The sequence below is a fragment of the Salmo salar genome, chromosome ssa05, assembly GCF_905237065.1.
Source record: "Salmo salar chromosome ssa05, Ssal_v3.1, whole genome shotgun sequence".
Lineage (NCBI taxonomy): Eukaryota > Metazoa > Chordata > Actinopteri > Salmoniformes > Salmonidae > Salmo > Salmo salar.
This window is the reverse complement of record NC_059446.1, coordinates 38,231,438-38,253,432: the sequence shown is the minus strand read 5'-3', so window position 1 is coordinate 38,253,432 and position 21,995 is coordinate 38,231,438. Positions and strand designations below refer to the sequence as shown.

At 46.4% G+C, this 21,995-nt stretch overlaps 1 protein-coding gene across 25 annotated transcripts in view; it reads right to left on the bottom strand.

Moving 5' to 3' along the window:
- The window catches only part of LOC106604881 (protocadherin alpha-C2), a 221,101-nt gene that overhangs the window by 23,317 nt on the left and 175,789 nt on the right, over positions 1-21,995 (bottom strand). For 22 of the 25 annotated variants that reach the window (XM_045718168.1, XM_045718164.1, XM_045718169.1 and 19 more), the window contains 2 exons: positions 11,852-11,910; positions 3,163-3,251 (listed from right to left, as the gene is read on the bottom strand). In XM_045718168.1, coding sequence (XP_045574124.1) covers positions 3,163-3,251; positions 11,852-11,910 — 148 coding nt within the window. Of the gene's footprint in view, positions 1-3,162; positions 3,252-11,851; positions 11,911-15,927; positions 19,085-21,995 lie in introns of those variants that run through there. The other 3 variants (XM_014199998.2, XM_014200002.2, XM_045718182.1) reach the window with 3 other exon arrangements.

Genomic DNA, 21,995 nt, shown 5'->3' with positions numbered 1-21,995 from the left:
TCCCTCTCTCCCTCTCTCCTTCCCTCTCTCCTTGTTTCCCCTCGCCATGCCCTCCTCAGACCATTTCTAGCTAACACAGCCTCTCCCTCCTTTCTATCCAACGCTTGTTTTTTTTATTTGACCAGCAGCCACCTCCCTATTTCTCTCTATTCACCTGCGTTGCTTCAACCTCACAGCCCACTCACGTCCACATTTCCCTCTCTCTCCCTCCGTAACGGTCTTCTTACACCCTCTCTCTGCTCTCTTCATCTCTCGCTGCTCTCTTCATCTCTCTCTCTCTCTGCTCTCTTCATCTCTCTCTCTCTCTCTCTGCTCTCTTCATCTCTCTCTCTGCTCTCTTCATCTCTCTCTGCTCTCTTCATCTCTCTCTCTGCATCTCTCTCCATCTCTCTCTCTGCATCTCTCTCCATCTCTCTCTCTGCATCTCTCTCCATCTCGCTCTCTCTCTCCATCTCTCTCTCTCTCTCCATCTCTCTCTCTCTCTCCATCTCTCTCTCTCTCCATCTCTCTCTCTCTCTCGACACTCAGTTCCGGGCTATGAATGGTTGCCGTGGAAACTGCATCCTCCAGTGAAGCGGTAGGACTTGGGCGTCACAGCGACAGTGCTGATGGAGAATAATGCTGTGAGCTTTCTCTCCCTCTCTCCCTCATTTTCTCTCGCTCTCCGAGTCAACCACTCTCCCCTAGCAACACACTCTCCCCTAGCAACAGCAGCCTCATACCCCCTCCATCCCTCTCTCCCTCCCCCTCTCCCTCTCTCCCTTTTCACTCTCTGCCTCTGTCTCTTTTTTCCAACTCATTGTCACACTCTCCCCCCTCTCTCCCAGTCCCCCATCCCTCCCTTCCCTCTTTCCCTCTCTTCCCTCTCACTGCTCTCCATTTCTCCTCTCCTTCCTTTCGCTCTCTGGCTCTACATTTCTCCCTCTCCTTCTCTTTTCTTCCCTCTACCAATTTTTCCCCCGGGGATTGTTCAGATCCAGCACAGCCCTCTGTGAATCCCTGTGCGTGCCCCTGCTTTAGAAACAGAGCTGTGAAATGGCGGGATGGATGGAAGCAGAGAGGAGAGGAGAGAGTGATAGAGTTAGGCAGCATGCAGAATCCTGATTTCATTAATGTGAGTCTGTTAATCTGGGCGTAGGCTGGACTCCATCTGTCATACCAGGAGCTGCACACAAAGCAGGGAGCTAACACACACACACACACACAGTCTCTCTTTCTCATACATAAAAATACTTCCACACACTCCTACACAAACACACATATCCGCAGCAAACCACCCTGACGAAAACACGGGGGAAGAAACAGGGGCGTAGTCTACAGCTGTGGCTCTTTGTCTCACATCTAACAGAAAGCAAATAGACTCCATCAGACAACAACCCAGAAACCCACCCTGCAGTTGTAACAATCGACACAACACCTCTCCTCTCTCACGCTGCAGCAATATATGAAAGTTACTTCAGGTCCTAAACCGGCAGAAAGCAGACAAGCAACGACTGGCTCACTGATCATTAGACCAGGAGATGACTCATTCAGTGAGGGTTATCATACTGGACAGATCCAGCTGTGTCCCTGTCTACGTCTTCACCGTTACAACTTCCTGACATTTTTCCAAATCTGGTCAATTGAATCATTCTACATCCTAAAATTTGCCATTAGACTTTTTTGTTGTTGGACTCCATCCCCATTATTCCAAACCCCCTGACGTTCATGCCCAGACGACACCGTTTCGTTTAGCATCAATCTCTTTACTTTTAACTCCCCCCCACACCCCCCCATTAAAATCCATCCAACCCCTTACTCTGTCGATCCCAGTATACACCCTCCCCATCCTGTCACCCCTTTCCACAACCCCTTAGTCAACTCCAGCCAACCCTACCCATGAAGACGGGCATCTCCACCCATTCAGTTTCCCTCCACTCACCACCCCCCCTGCTCAAGGCTGCAACTCCTCAGTCCGGGCAAGAAATCGATTAAAAAGCGGGGAAGGCAGTGTGTGAGAGTGTGTGTGTGTGTGTGTGTGTGAGTGAGAGAGAGAGAGAGAGAGCGAGAGAGAGAGAGAGAGAGAGAGAGAGAGAGAAGACTGTGTGTGGGCAGTTAGTCAGGCTGTCTATAATGGACAGAGAGCCGGGTCATTCTCTACATACCTTAATTACAACAAATCACCTTCCTATCTACTCAGTAAATTGCAGCACTGTCATCCTTCTCTTCCTGTGTCCATCCATCTCTCTCCCACTCCTTTCTATCTCTCTGTATCCTCCGCAATGTCTTCACGTTCCACTCCTCTCTTGTTACTCGCCCCTCCCTCCCTGGACCCTGCTACATAACACATTCCAGCTGAGTTCCTGTCCACCCAAACACGTCTGTTCCGGAAGGTACTGACCTTGAGTCAGATGTTAATGCTTCTTGTGCGGTCATAATGAGTATGCTAATGAGGGTAGAGAGCATCCGAGAGCAGGACGCTACGACCCGTTTCATCATCCGAGAAGTACAGAAGTGACAAGAACAGTCACCAGGGTTACGAGAGGCGGGGGACTAATGTGATTTTTGTATAAAAAAAAAGGAGAGTTTACATTGAATCACGTTGGGGTATGTATGGGAGAGCGAAAGAGAGAGGGAGAGACTGCAGAGAGGAAGAATGTAATCAGAGTTGTATTCATGATTAATATGGGTCTGTGTTGATGTCTCTGAGGCTCAGCTCTCTAAACCTCTGTAAACAAACTGGTGTTTATCAGGTCATCTACTCTGTTGACTCTGGACTCCTTTCTTTCTCTCTCTCTCTCTATGTGTTGTTCTCCGGTCCCTCTCTTCCTGTTACAGATCCCAATCTCCACCCACAGAACAGTGTCATTTCATCTCTGAGTGGATAAGGGCAGTGAGCAGGAGTCAGGGCGATGATGGAGAACCTGGTCTCTCCCTTTGGTTATGTCGTAGTTGGTCTGGATTACACTGTGCCAGTCAAAGTCGGAGGTAGTCTGAGTGGGCCTAAACCGGTCTGGTTTGTCCTTGGGTAGGTCTGGCTTAGCTAGTCTGGGTTGGGTTTTTGATAGTCTGAGTTGTTCTGCATTGGCCTGGGTTGCTCAGAGGCTTAGTCTGATTGTATTCTGCTCTGGTCTGGTCAGGGTCAGAGCGGGTCAGTGTGTGGTGTAGTGGCCTGGCTCTTACCTCCGGCGGCGCTAGACACGGTTGGCCAGTTCTGGACCAGAACCCCCTGGGCTCCCTGCATCACCGACGACTCCTCCATGTGCACTGAGCTGGAACACAACACACACTCTGAGGTTACACACTGGAGAAACATCCCAACACACACATTTTCAGAGGTTACAGAATCTAGAGCAATATAACACACACACACACACACACACACACACACCCACACAGTCTGATGGTACAGTATATATTGAGAGAGTTTCTCTCATAAATACACACACAAACACACCCTTTCACTCTCAAACACATCACACACACACATTTTCTGGGTGAACTCCATTATATTATCTATCACAGGGCCATAAAGCAGCAGCAGCTATAAGCTTCTGTGGACCCAGTCCTTTCTCGCTCCACAAGTTTCCTATAATACAGAGCATTACTAAATTAAGCCATGGTAGGAAACCACAGTGTGTGTGTGTGTGTGTGTGTGTGTGTGTGTGTGTGGGGGGGGTCAGACCAATTCCATCTCAGGAACTCAAATGGGCCCTTGGATTAGGATTAAACAGTAGTCACCCTGCATATTCACACCGCTCCCTGGATTAGGGATTACAGATGGGTGCTCTAACATTTTCACACCCACCCCAGGGATTTCAGCAACCCTCCCACTAAAATGAATTGAGCTCTACAGTGTTAAAACAGCGACAGGCTGCTGCCAAAATACAGCAAATAAAAAGTAATCTTAAACACACACACACACACGCCATAAATGTAAGGTATGAGATTCCACTAAATCTTAATGTCCTCTATTCAAACTATGGTTAGGTGTTTTAATCATGAAAGGGTTCAGGTACATTTCATGTCGCTTTTGAAACAATCTGCATGTTCCACTATCATTTATCCAGTAAGAGCAGCCCATTTTACCATAGTGAGATGCAGAGCAGGGTTTTAATTGAGGATTAGAAAAACACTATCTAGACTTTCTCTTTATTATGTTAGCAGATATTACATCAAATCAAATGTATTCTTAATGCCCTTTTTACCTCAGCAGAAACCCAGCCTAAAACCCCGAAAAGCGAGAAATGCAGATGTAGAAGCACGGTGGCTAGGAAAAACTCCCTAGAAAGGCAGGAACCTAGGAAGAAACCTAAAGAGGAACCAGGGGTGACTGAAACGCAAAGGCAGAGCTAACAATGCGGAGAGCGCTGTGTGTGTGTGCGTGTACACTACCGGTCAAAAGTTTTAGAACACAAGGGTTTTTCTTTATTTTGACTATTTTCTACATTGTAGAATAATAGTGAAGACATCAAAACTATGAAATAACACATATTGAATCATGTAGTAACTAAAAAATGTGTTAAACAAATCAAAATATATTTGAGATTCTTCAAATAGCCACCCTTTGCCTTGATGACAGCTTTGTGCAATGTTGGCATTCTTCTCAACCAGCTTCATGAGGTAGTCACCTGGAATGCATTTCAATGAATAGGTGTGCCTTATTAAAAGTTAATTTGTGGAATTTCTTTCCTTGTTAATGCGTTTGAGCCAAGCAGTTGTGTTGTGACAAGATAAGGGGGTATACAGAAGATAGCCCTATTTGGTAAAAGACCAAGTCCATATTATGGCAAGAACAGCTCATATAAGCAAAGAGAAACAGTCCATCATTACTTTAAGACATGCAGGTCAGTCAATAGGGAACATTTCAAGAACTTTGAAAGTTTCTTCAAGTGCAGTCGCAAAAACCATCAGGCGCTATGATGAAACTGTCTCTCATGAGGACCGCCACAGGAAAGGAAGACCCAGAGTTACCTCTGCTGCAGAGGATAAGTTCATTAGCGTTACCAGCCTCATAAATTGCAGCCCAAATAAATGCTTCACAGAGTTCAAGTAACAGACCCATCTCAACATCAACTGTTCAGAAGAGTGCGTGTGAATCAGGCCTTCATGGTCGAATTGCTGCAAAGAAACCACTACTAAAGGACGCCAATAAGAAGAAGAGACTTGCTTGAGCCAAGAAACCCAAGCAATGGACATTAGACCGCTGGAAATCTGTCCTTTGGTCTGGAGTCCAAATTTGAGATTTTGGGTTCCAACCGCCATGTCTTTGTGAGACGCGGTGTGGGTGAATAGAGGATCTCCATGTGTGTATTTCCCATGGAGGATGAAGTGTTATGGTGTGGGGGTGCTTTGCTGGTGACACTGTCTGCGATTTACTTAGAATTCAAGGAACACTTAACCAGCATGGCTACCACAGCATTCTGCAGCAATATGCCATCCCATCTGGTTTGGGCTTAGCGGGACTATTACTTGTTTATCAACAGGACAATGACCCAACACACCTCCAGGATGTGTAAGGGATATTTGACCAAGAAGGAGAGTGATGCAGTGCTGCATCAGATGACCTGGCCTCCACAATCACCCGACCTCAACCAAATTGAGATGGTTTGGGATGAGTCGAAAAAGCAGCCAACAAGTGATCAGAATATGTGGGAACTCCTTCAAGACTGTTGGAAAAGCATTCCAGGTGAAGCTGGTTGAGAGAATGCCAAGAGTGTGCCAAGCTGTCATCAAGGCAAACGGTGGCTATTTGAAGAATCTCAAATATAACATATATTTTATTTGTTTAACACTTTTTTTGCTTACTACATGATTCCATAATTGTTATTTCATTGTTTTGATGTCTTCACTATTATTTTACAATGTAGAAAATAGTAAAATAAAGAAAAACCCTTGAGTGAGTAGGTGTTCTAAAACTTTTGACCGGTTGTTTGCATTCAGCATGTACACTGTCTCCCGATATTAACCTGTGCATATAGTTTTAAGGCGGTGCTCTCCCTCTTTCAATCCCCCTGCATTGCTACTATTCCATGTTTAATCCCTCTCTTCTCTCCTTCCCTTTGTCCCTGCCTGGAAAACTGGGTCTCGCAAAGTTTCGTCTGACAGAGGTCAGATGAGAAGAGAACCATTCCCCCAATTCAGCTGGAGTCCCTTTCTCTGTCTCTCTCTCGCTGTATTTCTCTCTGGCCCGCCCACACACACATACTTGGAAGTGCCCAATATGCGATTGAATACTCGATCCCATACCACAATATACTGCAAAATGTCAAAGGTGGAACCCAAGGACATTTTCTCCATAGGATAAAAGTGAAGCTATTGAAATGAATAATAGCTGAACATGTAAGAGAGACAGGAGGAAGGGAAAGCGTGTGGGACGAGGCAGCAGTATTGCCACCATTTTAGTTGCCCTTCTTCTCCAGGCTCTTCACACACTGTCTGGCCGTCCGCGTGCACACGTGTGCGTGTGCGTGTATGTGTGCGGGTGTATGTGTGAGCATGTTCACCCCCAAGGTCAGGCAATCACAGCTCAGTCCCCATCCTCTCCTCGCTCTTCTGCCATCTGATTCACACTCTCTCCCCCTCACCCGTTCTCTCTGTATTCATTTCTCCCTTCCCCCTCTCCCTCCCTTTCTTTCTTTGCAATATTTCACGCCTCTGTCATCTCTATTCCATCAGCTGTATTGAAATGTGTGTGTGTGTGTTGTGTGTGGAAAGGTCCTCCTGTCTTTGTGTAGTAGTATAAGGAGATGAAGAGAGATTTGGCAGGGTGGCCATTTTAAGTGCTTTGTAGAGCTGGAGTCATTCAGATTCACTCATTAATTATTAATGGAGAACACTGGACCGAAAGCATGTTCCTACAGCTAATGCCTGTATCTGTTTCTCTCTTGTTGTCAGTGACGTGTATTCATGGATGCCAAGGGAAGCCAGGCTTCCACCCCCCAAAAAAATGACCAACAAAAAAAAGAAACAAAATAATGTATCTTTCTTCTCTTTGTGTTTCATAATTCCCCTTCAATTCACAAGAGGTTGAATGTATCTCACCGGAGAAAGGATCCGAGCGAGCAAAACAGCGCCCCTCTGTCTCTGTATGTGTAGGCCATCTCTGTGATGCTGTCTGGTCATAAAGAGTATGACATTGTTGCTGCCTGTAGCATTGAATGCAGGGAAGCCAGCAAGCTTTTTTTTTAATGAAATCATAGCCAAACATCACATCGCATCAAAAGAAATCCGTAATTGACAGAAACAACTTGAATTGTTGCATCTTGTTGTGTTGTCCTCCGGTGGCTAGCTAGCTAGCTAAATTTGTCCTTTTCCAAAATTAGCTGGATGGATATTGATTTGGACGTGTGGTTTTACTTAATTTTCCCTACTAGCCAATGATTATAACGGCGATTTAGATCCAACCGTATGTTCATATATTGTGCCCCTGGACTGAGAGGATGGAAGTTCAATATGTAGCTAATGTAGAAGGCTAATGTTAACTAGCTAACGTTGCCCATGAAAGGAAGTTAGGCTAGCGAGCAAGCATTTTAGCTAAGACATCAAAAAAATAAAAGCTTGTACTGTAAGATAGACCGTTTAGTCAACATGAAAGAGGAGGGTGAGTCAACATGATTTTTTTTTTACTTGCACACACACACACACACAAATCAGATCCAAGGACAGCCACATCATATTTATCTTAAGTTGATTCGACTACACTGTTTTTGGTATCTTTAGTTGTCACTGTATTAGACCAAGCAGATGTGATTTGATGATGTTGAAATGTTGAAGTTGAAATGGTGCTGGAATAGTGCAGGCGGTTCCTGTTTTCTTTGCGACTTGCGGTAAGTCTCTGTGGTTCTAAATCAGTAGCTGTTTAGTGGTCTGAAAATGTCAGAAACATTAACTTGATTGACCATGCTGTATGTCATGTAACTGTTTGTTACATGCAATATGTTTTTTAGGGACTTCACAGGACAGATGTTGTACTCCGGCTTTGTAATGAAATAAATGTGCGGTTAATTTTATTCTGCCACTGTGTCTTCTTATTGTCTCGGGCCTTTAGGCCTATATATCACGGTGTCAATGCATATGTTCTAACAGGTTATAGAGCAAACAATACAATTATCACAACACATAGGTTGTAATGTGGCTTTTTTCCCCCTGATTAGGCTTCCCCTGTGATTTTACACACACACACACACACCGCTATTGCTCATTGTCTCACTTTCTCCTTGTGTCCATGTAAATGTCTCTTTGTCTTTCTGAAAGACAATCAGCCTGCCTGTCTGTCTGGCTGATGGTTAGTTCATCCCATCACTTCACCCCCCTGCTGCTCCCCCATGGACATTCCCAAACGGACTCTTACCCTGTCCCCACAGTTGTAAATGTGCATATTATTATTATTATTATTATTATCATCATCCTTATTTTGTCTCATTCACTTTAATAAAATGTATCTTCATTTTTAATTGAACCTGCTCTGTTGGAGCCCAGAGCATAAGATTTTCACTGTACCCTGCAATTACCATGTCATAATCTATCTATCTATCGTTTATACCATTCTTCTCTGCAGATCCTCTCAAGGGGAGCGCCGCTGCTCTGCTATTTTAAGCTCTCCAGAGATGTTCGAACGGGTTCAAGTCCGGGCTCTGGCTGGGCCACTCAAGGACATTCAGAGACTTGTCCCGAAGCCAATCCTGCATTGTCTTGGCTGTGTGCTTAGTGTCATTGTCCTGTTGGAAGGTGAACTTTCGCACCAGTCTGAGGTGCTGAGCACTCTGGAGCAGGTTTTCATCAATAATTTCTCTGTACTTTGCTCCGTTAATCTTTCTCTCGATCCTGACTAGTCACCCAGTCCCTGCCACTGAAAAACATCCCACAGCATGATGCTGCCACCACCATGCTTCACCGTAGGGATGGTGCAAGGTTTCCTCCAGACACTTGGCATTCTGGCCAAAGATTTTCAATCTTGGTTTCAACAGACCAGAGAATCTTGTTTCTCATGGTCTGAGAGTCCTTTAGGTGCCTTTTGGCAAACTCCAAGCAGGCTGTCATGTGCCTTTTACTGAGGAGTGGCTTCTGTCTGGCCACTACCACAAAGGCCTGATTGGTGGAGTGCTGCAGAAATGGTTGTCCTTCTGGAGGGTTCTCCGATCTCCACAGAGGAACTCTGGAGCTCTGTCAGAGTGACCATTGGGTTCTTGGTCACCTCCCTGACCAAGGTCCTTCTCTCCCGATTGCTCAATTTGGCCGGCCGGCCAGCTCAGGGAGAGTCTTGGTGGTTACAAACTTCTTCCATTTAAGAATGATGGAGACCATTGTGTTCTTGGGGACCTTCAATGCTGCAGAAATGTTTTGGTACCCTTTCCCAGATCTGTGCCTCGACACAATCCTGTCTCAGAGCTCTGCGGACAATTCCTTCGACCTCATGGCTTGGTTTTTGCTCTGAAATGCACTGTCAACTGTGGGACCTTATATAGACAGGTGTGTGCCATTCCAAATCATGTCCAATCAACTGAATTTACCACAGGTGGACTCCAATCAAGTTGTAGAAACATCTCAAGGATGATCAATGGAAACAGGATGCACCTGAGCTCAATTTCAAGTCTCATAGCAAAGGGTCTGAATACTTATGTAAATAAGTTATTTCTGTTTTTTTATTTTTAATAAATTGGCAAACATTTCTATCTATCTATCTCTTTGCCTGTCATTATTACAACCAGTGCAGTAAAAATGAACCCATAGACACGCTAGCCTCTAGCTAAGCGGGGTTCATAATTACAGAGAAATAGATTTAGGGCTGTAAAACTAACTAGGTCAAAATCATTACTCAAGTGCATTGCTGTTTGGGGTATACACTCAAAATGTCTCAAAATGTTTCAAACAAACTGTAATCTCAGTAGAGTATGAATAGATCAGTCAACAGCTCAGATTTAGGGAGGGAGGGGAAGAGAGACGAGGAGGGATGGATAAAGGGCTCCATACTAAAGTAACAAGAGCGATTTAATGTATTAGAATTATTTGCTCAAGCACATTAACTCTCATTAAACCCTGCTGTAATTATGAGGGAATCTGTGTAACACCAATGACACTCAGATGTTAAACGTGTATTAATCTGACACACACACACACACACACACACACACACACACACACACACACACACATTAAACAATAAATGATAAACCATAAAACAATGACAAATACACACGCACACACTGACCCTGATGAACCATGTCTCTGGACAGACAGACAGACGTTGTTTACAGGGAGCTGTGAAAGCGTTATCCATTCTGTCATCTCTCATGTCCCTCATCACTGCCGCAGTGCTGTCTGCCATGGCCGGAGGGAAAGACTTTTATGTGTGTGTGTGTGTGTGTGTGTGTGTGTGTGTCTGTGTTTGTGAGGGGCGGTGGCAGATGACCTACTTCCGATGGAGGGACTGGTCCGCCAGTCATCCTCAGTTCATGAGATTGGCAATGCAGCAGAGCAGTGTGTGTGTGTGTGTGTGTGTGTGTGTGTGTGTGTGTGTGTGTGTGTGTGTGTTTGCGGGGGTACTATGAGATTACCTGGCCGCAGTGCAGTGGGTGATGTGGTTCGCCTGGCTACCCCTGGCTCATTAAGGCTGGCTCTGCTCGTTAACTTAGCCCCTCCCTCTCATTAGCATGCTCCACGTTTGGGTCAAGCCCAGACAATCCCAGAGCAGCTAGTGGCCCAATGGCTCATGGGTAATGTGATCCCTGTGCTGTGTTGCGCATTCCCAATGCCATATTTCCGCCCAACTGCCCTCCCCTCCATCTCTCTCTCCATCCCCCTCTCTGTCCCTCTCTCTCCATCCCGCCGTCTGTCCCCTCAGTCTATCACTGACCCCCTGATTACCCCTCGCTCTCTGTCTAACTACTACTGTCTAACGGCCAAGCTAATAGAATACTGTAGAACAGATGCTATATAAATAGGATAATATCTGGTTTAATAGTAATGTATTTTGGTATTTGGTATTTTATTAGGATCCCCATTAGCTGTTGCAAAAGCAGCAGCTACTCTTCCTGGGGTCCACACAAAACATGACATAATACAGAACATCAACAGACAATAAGAGCTGAAAGACAGAACTACATATATATTTTTAAAGGCACACGTAGCCTTCATATCAATGAATACACACAAACTATCTGGTCAAATAGGGGAGAGGCATTGTGCCGCGAGGTGTTGCTTTCTCTGTTTTTTGAAAGCAGGTTTGCTGTTTATTTTAGAAATATGAGATGGAAGGAAGTTCCATGCAATTAGGGCTCTATATAATACTGTACGCTTTCTTGAATTTGTTCTGGGTTTGGGGACTGTGAAAAGACCCCTGGTGGCATGTCTGGTGGGATAAGTGTGTGTGTCTGATCTGTGTGTAAATTGACTACGCAAACAATTTGGGATTTTCAACACATTATTGTGTCTTATAAAAAGAAGAAGTGATGCAGTTAGTCTCTCCTCAACTTGTAGCTATTTATATCAGCCCTCTGATTACAATTAAGAGCCAAACATATCGCTCTGTTCTGGGCCAGCTGCAGCTTAACTAGGTCTTTCCTTGCAGCACTGGACCACACGACTGGACAATGATCAAGATTAGACAAAACTAGAGCCTGCAGAAATTGCTTTTTGGAGTGTGGCTGACTCAGAAGGAAATTCTTCTGCTGTGCTATAGGGTTTGGTATCCATTTTAATTAAACTATCAGCAGTGTGAGTAGTACTTATAGTGGAGGGGAATGGATAAAGTAACATATGATTTATGAGGGATTAAAAGGAATGGAATGCCGGTGAATTATGAATCACGAAGTAACATTCTAATGGACAGTGGACACCTTTTGAGGTATGGTAAAAGGTTGTATGTGCTTACCTCTGCATCCCAGCCCTAAGTGAAGCAGAGTAACGCCAGTCTGAATTGGGCACCTTGGGCTGCAAGAGAGACAGAGAGAGAAATGGGTTGGAGTCTTAGGTACTGAAAGAGATCACACAGGCAAAGCCCAATATCTTCTCATGAATAAGTCATGGCGTGAACTACAAGTATGTGCACCAACACTCATCGTGAAGGCAACAGCTTGCCTCTGCCTGTGGAGAGAAATGAGTGATGAGTTGCACTGGACCTTCCCTGCACCCCTCCCTCCTCCTTTCCTCCATTCCTCTTCCCCTCTTCCCTGTCCTCTGTGAGAGTGATGACTTTGAGAGATGAGCCTGTTCAGTGCCCAGACCAGACCGGTCCCCTGCCTCTCTGCCACAGTCCCTCAGGCCACCCTCTTCCTGGGTCAAACCACTCAGCTCCAGGGGATACGCTCCGTTACAATGGTGACCCAACGGAATTCGGACGGCGCTGTTTTTGTCGAAGGGCTGCATCAGAGCTGCAACTGTCCACCTCTCCACCCTTCCTCTTTCTCCCTCGCTTTCTATCACTCTTTCGCTCGGAATGTCCTTCTTACTAATTTAATATTTGATTTATTTCTATTTGATGTATTAGGCGTGGTTTAAGGATCTGGAAAAAATGCTAGCCCCAATCTACCGCCCTCATTCATCTCAGTGCTCTCCTATCTCTATGTCCTCCATTTTATATCCAGCTGTCGCTCCGTCTCTTTCGTTTTATTCTCCTTTCCCCCCTCTGATCAAAACCTTGTGTGTCACTGTCACAGAATCAGCCTGAGCTGGTCCGACAGACCTCACCATGGTAACTACATGGATCCCCCCCCCCCCACCCCATCCCTCCTCATCTCCTTCTGTTTCAGGTCACAGGTGGAGGAGGAGAGGTGAGGTGATGGGGGAGGTGAGGGGGAGGCGATATCAGCTTAACCCCCTCAGGCCCGCACCTGGACAGAGAATAAATGTGACACCCCCATCACAACAGAGCCGTGAGGGAGGCGTGTGAAACGGCCATAACCTCTGTCTGCAGGCTCTGTCTGTAGTGAGATCTACAGGTGAACTCTGAATACCAGCCAACACTTGGGGATGTTTCCAAGTTGATAAAGTGCTTTAAAAAAAACCACAAGTCTTACTGTAAAAAGTGAATGGAAATGTATTTGTGTCACATAGTGAAACCATATGACATGAGATGTCCAACTCATTGTAATGTTCTGAAACAGAGACGATCACCGTATGGGCCTAGGATCAGATTACCAATTTCCCATTCCTAACCTCAACCATTATGGGGTAAAAAAAAACACATCTGATCTTAGATCAGTGGTAGGAACAAGCTCTACCTTCTTCACAGTGGTGACCCATTTCCTGTGCTGTCCACAAGACAGATGTTAACTTCCTGGAGATGGAAAAATCGACCGTAGTCTCTCCACGCAGCACATTCATCACCCTGAAATCCAATATGTGGCCCAAATGAGAAAACCTGGTATTCCTCCAGAAGTCACACATACAGGCTCTACCAGCAATACACACAGGACGTAGCGCGATGAACAGAGAGTTGATATTGTGAATTTGAATTTGGTTTCTGTATCTGAGAGAGAGAGAGAGAGAGAGAGAAATCAAGATAGAATGTTTTTATCCCTATGGGTTTCCTGTGTACTCCCTTCCTCCCTGCCTCCCTGTGTGAAAACAAATGAGGGACTTAATAAGGCCCTGTTTTTTTTATTTCTCTCTCTGCCTCTGAGTGGACACCCCTCGCATGCATACAGCGCTCGCACCTCCACCATCGAACGCCTTGTCCAATCCCCTTGCTTTCCCCGTCCTCGTGGAACCGATCAATCCCACCGTGGTATCGAGAAACACGTCGCCGACAGTTAATTACAAAGCTAGAGCAAACATGACTGGCATTTAATGAGGGAAACCACCAGGGATAGAGGAGCAATTACCTGAACATTGTTTTAATCCACCCTTTTCATCCTCTTTTACTCCCCTAACTCTTTATTTCACCCTTTTCATTCTCTTTTACTCCCCCTGCCTCATTATTTCACCCTTTTCATCCTCTTTTACTCCCCTAACTCTTTATTTCACCCTTTTCATTCTCTTTTACTCCCCCTGCCTCATTATTTCACCCTTTTCATCCCCTTGTACTCCCCCTACCTCATTTCTTCTTAATTCATTTTTATTGTGTATAATTTCAGCCAGTAGTTTTGAAAATAGAGCTGAAGAGCAAAAAACGATCCCCGAAAACGTTTTACAATTGTGCAAAACGTATTCCATTTTGTATATGTTGCGTCCTGAATTTGTTTTGCGAAATAACAATAATTCAATTCTTGCGATTCGTATGATATGTTACGAATTCCAATTCGTAAATTAAGTTACACATGTGTATTAAAGTGCTTAAGATCCCAATCCATCTCTTTGAAGGCTTAAATGTTACCTTAATTTAAAATTAGCCGTGTCGATAATGTACATATTTTTTGGTCATAATTGTCCTTTTCTCTACTGTGTTTTCTATGACAACCATGCAGTCAGAACAGTTTCCTAGGGCAACAGTCACCAGATTCCACTTTACATCTGGAATGAACCACTTCATGAATGATCTAAAGCCACCGGACACATAGCTACTAATAGTTTGATTCTGGTTTTCCCTGCTTCGCAAATGATGCCAAATGAATGAGAAAACTCAGTAAACTGAAGATGGGACTTTAATCCAGCGCCGAGTCTGTCTATCTCCCTCAAATTCCACTCATAACCCACTAAACCAAACTCAGGGCATTTGCCCTGAGCGTGACTGACCCGTGGGGATTGTAATGGAGTAAGACCCATGACTATTTAAGTTGGAGAGAGCAACACTAATGCCCAGACTATCTCTCTGTTCAGAGAGACCACACCAGACTAGTCTTTGCCCATTGAACCAGAACTAGAGGACCAATCAGATTGGTCTAGTGCGACCTCACCCAGTCAATCACAATAACCCTTTACACACTAAACCTAGCACTCCAATCAGGTTTCCAAAAGTCTATTCAACCGTACAGACGTGTTCTAGAATAAAGCGATCAAAGCAATCCCACTGCCCCTTTAGAAACTGTCAGTTTCTAAACCATCGACCCCATATCATTTCTAAAACAATCTCCTCGCAAATAACCAAGATATGTTGCAGTTGTCTCTTGAGTGTTGTACTACTGACAAAGGTTGTAGCAGTACAGTACACAACAGAGAGAAGAAGGTGAGATATGGAGAGAGACATGTTTTCCCTGAATACCAGTATTTTTGTAACAGCTCTCTAAACGACCACGGAGGAGCGAGGCGCAGTAACATCTGATAGCTGCTGTTTGTTTCTGATGATTCAGGCTCTCGAAAGAGGCTCCGAGCACCACACACACACACACACACACACACACACACACACACACAGAGATAAGAGCGTATCCCCCCACCAACACAAACATGCACACAAGCACACAGCTCCCACAAAGATGCTCTGAGCTCGCCTGCACCCCGCACAGCTAAAAATCTAAACACATTCACAAAGCGCTCGAGATATTAGAGAACACATTTTCCGACACCGGACGCATGTACGTAATGTACAGACAGAGCTCACAACAGAGCATTACACAGCAAAAAACACCTTTACTTCCGCAACACAATGCAATCAGTTCAGGTAACCCAGGTAACCTTCTGACAAAAAGAAACACTGGGAGAGGCACTGTGATTTTCAGGTGTTCGATTCTCAAGGCCTGTGACACGAGAGCGTATAAATGATTTCGGTGACTTCAAACTTGACCATATCTGCAACAAAAAAAAACGATTAAAAAAAGAGCAGAGTTTAATATTGCATAAACACAACCAAAAAGATGAGAACTCCTCTATACCCCTCCCTACATGAAAACTGTAAATGCCAAACACTGTTCCACAAAACACTGCCAAGGGGAAAAACCCAAATAATACATCTCCCAAAAAAAACAACGCATGAAACGGCTTTCCGGTCAGTTGGGATGTGTTGTTGGGATGGGATGACGGGACACACACACACACACAGAGACACACACACACACACACACACACACACACCTGTATCGCAGTTGCGTCTGGCATGCTGAGCCTGCGCACAAACATCTGGCTCTGTCCACTCTGGCTGGTAACGTATCCCCCGGAACCCCAGGTGCCGCTGTGGGGCCGACCCGTGTTATAGAACATGAAGGTGTCGCTCCCCGACGTGGCCGTCATACATGTCTTATAGCAGTACGTTTTGGTCATGGAGCCGTTCCCCCGCACCTCAATGTAGTGAGGCTCCACTTTCAGGTCTCTCCTCAGAGCAACGTTGTTGTTGGGTTGACCCTGACCTCCTCCTCCACCTCCCCCACCACCTCCACCTCGACCCAACGACCCTCCACCCCCGCCGGCCGAGGTGCCCCCCTCGGGGACTCTCTTCTGGGACACACAGCATGGGGAGCAGGAGCCGGGCTGGGTGCAGTAGGCGTGACAGCGGACGATGGCCAGCACCACAATGGTGACCAGGAACACAAAGGTGGTGGCGCTCAGGGCCACGATCAGGTAGAGGGTCACGTTGGAGAACAGTAGTGGGCTGTGAGGCCTGATGATACGTTTGGGGTCGGGGGTCAGCTTGGGCGGCAGCTCCATGACGTGCACGTTGATGGTGGCGGTGGAGGAGAGCGGCGGGAGGCCATGGTCGCGGACCAGCACGGTGAGCAGGAAGGAGGTGGAGTTGTCCTCGCTGACGCGCCGCGTGGTGCGGATCTCCCCCGTGTGCTCGTGGACTTTAAACAGGTCCAGCTCGGAGGTGATCTGCTCCAGGACGTACACCAGCCAGGCGTTCTGACCTGCGTCCCCGTCCCACGCCACCACCTTGGTCACCAGAGCCCCCGCCTCCGCATTCTTCATCAGCGTCTCAGTGGTCCGCGTCCCATTGGCTGGAGGATGGACTATCCTGGGGGAGTGGTCGTTCTGGTCCATGATGTAAACATAGACGGTTGCCACGCGGCTGAGGGGCGGCACGCCACCATCCTGGGCTTTCACCTGGAAGTGGAACTCTCTGAGCTTCTCAAAGTCGAAGGCTCGCAGGGCATAGGCCTCGCCCGTGTCGGGTTTGATGCTGACGTAGCTCGCCACGGGGATTCCGTGGTTGTTGTCGTTGAGGACGGTGTAGGTGATGCGAGCGTTCTCCCCGGCGTCAGCGTCCAGAGCCTTCACCACGCACATTGAGGCCCCGGGCGCGTTGTTCTCCGTCATGTACACCGTGTAGGACGTCTGTTCGAAGCGAGGAGGGTTGTCATTGACATCCGCCACGTCAACTTTAATGGTCATGTGTGAGGAGAGGGCCGGGGTCCCTCCGTCAATGGCGGTTACCGTGACATTGTAGGTGGAGATGGTTTCCCGGTCTAGGAAGGCGGAGGTGACCAAGGTGTAGTGGTTCCGGAAGGACTTGATCTTAAAGGGGAGGCCAGGTTGGATCTCCAGGGTCACCTGTTTGTTCTGGGCGGAGTCCCGGTCATTAACGCTGATCAAGGCCACCACCGTGTCCGCCCGAGCGTCCTCGCGGACTGGGCTGGACAGAGAGGACAGCACGATCTCTGGGATATTGTCATTCACATCCAAAACCTCTACAACCACTTTACAGTGGACGGCCACCGCAGAAGGGCCCCTGTCCATAGCTTGTATGTACATTTCATAGGAGTTAGTCTCCTCATAGTCTATGTTGTTCTTCACTCGGATCTCTCCTGTATCTGTGTCCATGGAGAACATTTGTCTCACCCTCTCTGGCGTGTAACTGCTGAAAGAGTAAAACACCTCCCCGTTTGTGCCTTCATCCGGGTCTGTGGCGTTTAACTTTATCACCAGAGCGCCCTTGGGCGAGTTCTCTAACAGTTTCACTTTGTACACGGAGTTGTCGAACGCGGGCACATTGTCGTTGGAATCCAGGACATGAACGTTGATTTTGGCTGTGCCCGTGCGCGCCGGGGTGCCTCCGTCGACAGCTGTCAGTATGAACTGATGAGACGGTGTATGCTCGCGGTCAAATGGCTTTTTAAGCACGAGCTCGATGTGCTTGCTGTTTGCCACGGGCTTGTTGGAGTCCAGCGCGAGGTGCTCGTTGTTGCTGAGCCGATAGAGCCGAACCGAATTTGAGCCATCGTCTGCATCCTGCGCGCCTTCGATGGGGAACCGGGACCCCGTTATAGCAGACTCCGAGATCTCCAGCTGGTACTCGTCCCGGGGGAACTGTGGCGAGTTGTCATTCGCATCCAGAATCTCCACCTCTACGTTATGCACCTCGAGCGGGTTCTCAACCACCACCTCTAGGTTGAGGGAACATGTGCCGCTGAATTCACACAGCGTCTCTCGGTCGATGCGGTCACTCACCGACAGCTTGCCGTTTTTATGATTTATGTTGAAATATCTCCTTGCGCTGTCGGAGGTGATTCGGATGCGTCGGGAAGAGAGCTTTCGCAGGTCCAGACCCAAATCTCGAACAATGTCGCCGACCACAGCCCCATTCTCCAGCTCCTCCGGAATGGTGTATCGTATTTGTGAATTTGTAAGGCCACTGAGTAGAAAAATTACCAAATAAAAAGTAAAAGGCACATTCTGCGTTATGCTGTAACAGCGTCGCGCCGCCACAGCCATCGCAAGCAGGCAGGATCCGCAGACGGATTAGAGAAAGCTTTCCGCCTTTTTAGCTTGCCGTGCGTCCCCACCCGCCACATTAAAAACTGGGGAAGAGTCCGTGCGTTACCCCCTACTATGTGCAGGACGACCAAAGCATCCTCTCCTGTACAGGTGCTCGTTTAAAAGGACGTTTTCCCATTACATCCATGTTTTCCTTTGTCTGTTTGGTTACTGCTTTTTCTCTCTCTTCTCTCTCCTCCGCGCGGCTGACTCTTGTTTCCCTCTCACGGGTGCTGCCTATCGCTTTCTCCCTCTCTCTCTCTCTCTCTCTCTCTCTCTCTCCTTCCCCCTCCCTCTCTCTGTGCGATGGTGTCTGTGGGCGGAGGGGGAGGGGGAGCCTTACTCTCAAACGTTGCTGGCTGCATTTCGGCACCTCCGATTGAAAACAGCGTCAAATAAAAATAAAAATGCCATTCACACCTCGGGAATACGAATACTAATTTGTATCATTATTTTCAACAGTCGATCGTTTCTGACATTTCTAAGAGAATGTATTTGAGCAGACTAGTAGTTTTTTTTATCCGAGGGAGAGCGAGCGAGTGCCACCGCCCTTTTCATTGTGTGCTGGGATACATTGACGATCTGTTTTCTCAGTACGCCCAAGCGATTACTTCTCTCTTTTCATTGATCCAAAAGAGCAATTACGCCAAAGCTCGAAGAAAAATAGAATAAATAGAAATAAAACGAGTAACGGATATTTAATCGAATAAAAATAAGCTATGGAAATAGGGTTAATTAACCCCTTAACTAAAATATATAAATATATAACTTTTTCATTGTATTTCTTCAGCAATTATCATCGTAAAATGTATCGTTTAACTGTAAGTATAAGCACAGCAACTTTGGAAACATTGAGCCTACATCATTCGAGTAAAGAGGGGGATCTATCTTTGAAATGCGTCGATGGATTCAACAGGGCAATGCAAATCGAGTTAGGGCTGAGCATTAAAAGATGTAGTTATCAACAAACACTCTTAGAAAAAAATGGTTATTTTTGCTTCTACATAGGCTACCTATAACGTTTTGGTTCCCTGGATGAGATTAAAGAACACTTTAGATTCCTAAAAAAAAAGGGTGCTATATACACACTGTATATACAAAAGTATGTGGACAACCCTTCAAATTAGTGGATTCGGCAATTTCAGCCACACCCGTTGCTGACAGGTGTAAACAATTAAAAAAAAAATAGAGCACACCGCCATGCAGTCTCCATAGACAAACATTGGCAGTATAATGGCCTTACTGAAGAGCTCAGTGACTTTCAACGTGGCACAGTCATAGGATGCCACCGTTACAACAAGTCAGTTTGTCAAATTTCTGCCCTGCTAGAGCTGCCCTGGTTAACTGTAGGTGCTGTTATTGTGAAGGGGAAACATCCAGGAGCAACAACAGCTCAGCCGCAAAGTGGTAGGTCACACAAGCTCACAGAACGGGACCGTTGAGTGCTGAAACGCATGGCGCGTAAAACATCATCTGTCCTCGGTTGCAACACTTACTACCAAATTCCAAACTGCCTCTGGAAGCAACATTAGCACAAGAACTGTTGGTCGGGAGATTCATGAAATGGATTTCCATGGCCGAGCAGCCGCACACAAGCCATGCCAAGTGTCAGCTGGAGTGGTGTAAAGCTTGCCACCATTGGACTCTGGAGCAGTGGAAACGCGTTCTCTGGAGTGATGAATCACACTTCACCATCTGACAGTCCGACGGACGAATCTGGGTTTGGTGGATGCCAGGAGAAAGCTACCTACCCGAATGCATAGTGCCAACTGTAAAGTTTGGTGGAGGAATAATGGTCTGGGGCTGTTTTTCATGATTTGGGCCAGGTCTCTTAGTTCCAGTGAAGGGAATCTTAAAGCCACAGCATACAATGACATTCTAGACGATTCTGTGCTTCCAACTTTGTGGCGGCAGTTTGGGGAAAAGCCTTTCCTTTTTTAGCATGACAATGGCCCAGTGCACAAAGCGAGGTCCATACAGAAATGGTTTGTCGAGATCGGTGTCAAAGAATTTGCCTGGCCTGCACAGAGCCCTGACCTCAACCCCATCGAAGATTTTTGGGACGAATTGGAACGCTAACTGCGATCCAGGCCTAATAGCCCAACATCAGTGCCCGACCTCACAAAGGCTCTTGTGGCTGAATGAAACCAAGTCCCAGCAGCAGTGTTCTAACATCTGGTGGAAAGCCTTCCCAGAAGAGTGGAGGCTGTTATAGATGCAAAGGGGGGACCAACTCGACATCAATGCCCATGATTCTGCAATAAGATGTTTGATGAGCAGGTGTCCATATACTTTTGGTCAAGTAGTGCATTCAGTGCATTTGGAAAGTATTCAGACCCCTTGGCTTTTCACTCAATTTTTTACGTTACATCCTTATTCTAAAATGGATTTAATAAACAATTTTGACAAAACGCAAACAGGTTTTTAGAGTTTCATAGCAAATGTATTCAAAATAGAAAAACAGATACCTGATTTACACAAGTATTCAGACCCTTTGCTATGAGACTCGATATTGAGCTCAGGTGCATCCTGTTTCCATTGATCATCCTTGAGATGTTTCTACAACTTGATTGTAGTTCACCTGTGGTAAATTCAATTGATTGGACATGAATCGGAAAGGCACACACCTGTTTATGTAAGGTTCCACAGTTGACAGTTCATGTCAGAGCAAAAACCAAGCCATGAGGTCGAAGGAATTGTACATAAAGCTCAGAGACAGGATTGTGTCGAGGCACAGATCTAAAAATTCTTCAGCATTGAACATCCCCAAGAACACAGTGGTCTCCATAATTCTTAAATGGAAGAAGTTTGTAACCACCAAGACTCTCCCTGAGCTGGCCGGCCGGCCAAATTGAGCAATCGGGAGAGAAGGACCTTGGTCAGGGAGGTGACCAAGAACCCGATGGTAACTCTGACAGCGCTCCAGAGTTCCTCTGTGGAGAACCTTCCAGAAGGACAACCATCTCTGCAGCACTTCCCAATCAGGCCTTTATGGTAGAGTGGCCAGACCGAAGCCACTCCTCAGTAAAAGGCACATGACAGCCTGCTTGGAATTTGCCAAAAGGCACCTAAAGACTCTCAGACAATGAGAAACAAGAATCTCTGGTCTGATGAAACCAACATTGAACTCTTTGGCCTGAATGCCAAGCGTCACATCTGTAGGAAACCTGTCACCATCCCTACTGTGAAGCATGGTGGTGGCAGCATCATGCTGTGAGGAGACTAGTCAGGATCGAGGCAAAGATTAATGGAGCAAAGTACAGAGAGATCCTTGATGAAAACCTGCTCCAGAGCGCCCAGGACCTCAAACTGGGGCGAAGGCACACCATCCAACCTGACAGAGCTTGAGAGGATCTGCAGAGAAGAAAAGGAGAAACTCCCCAAATATAGGTGTACCAAGCTTGTAGCTCAAACCCAAGAAGACTCGAGGCTGTAATCGCTGCCAAAGGTAC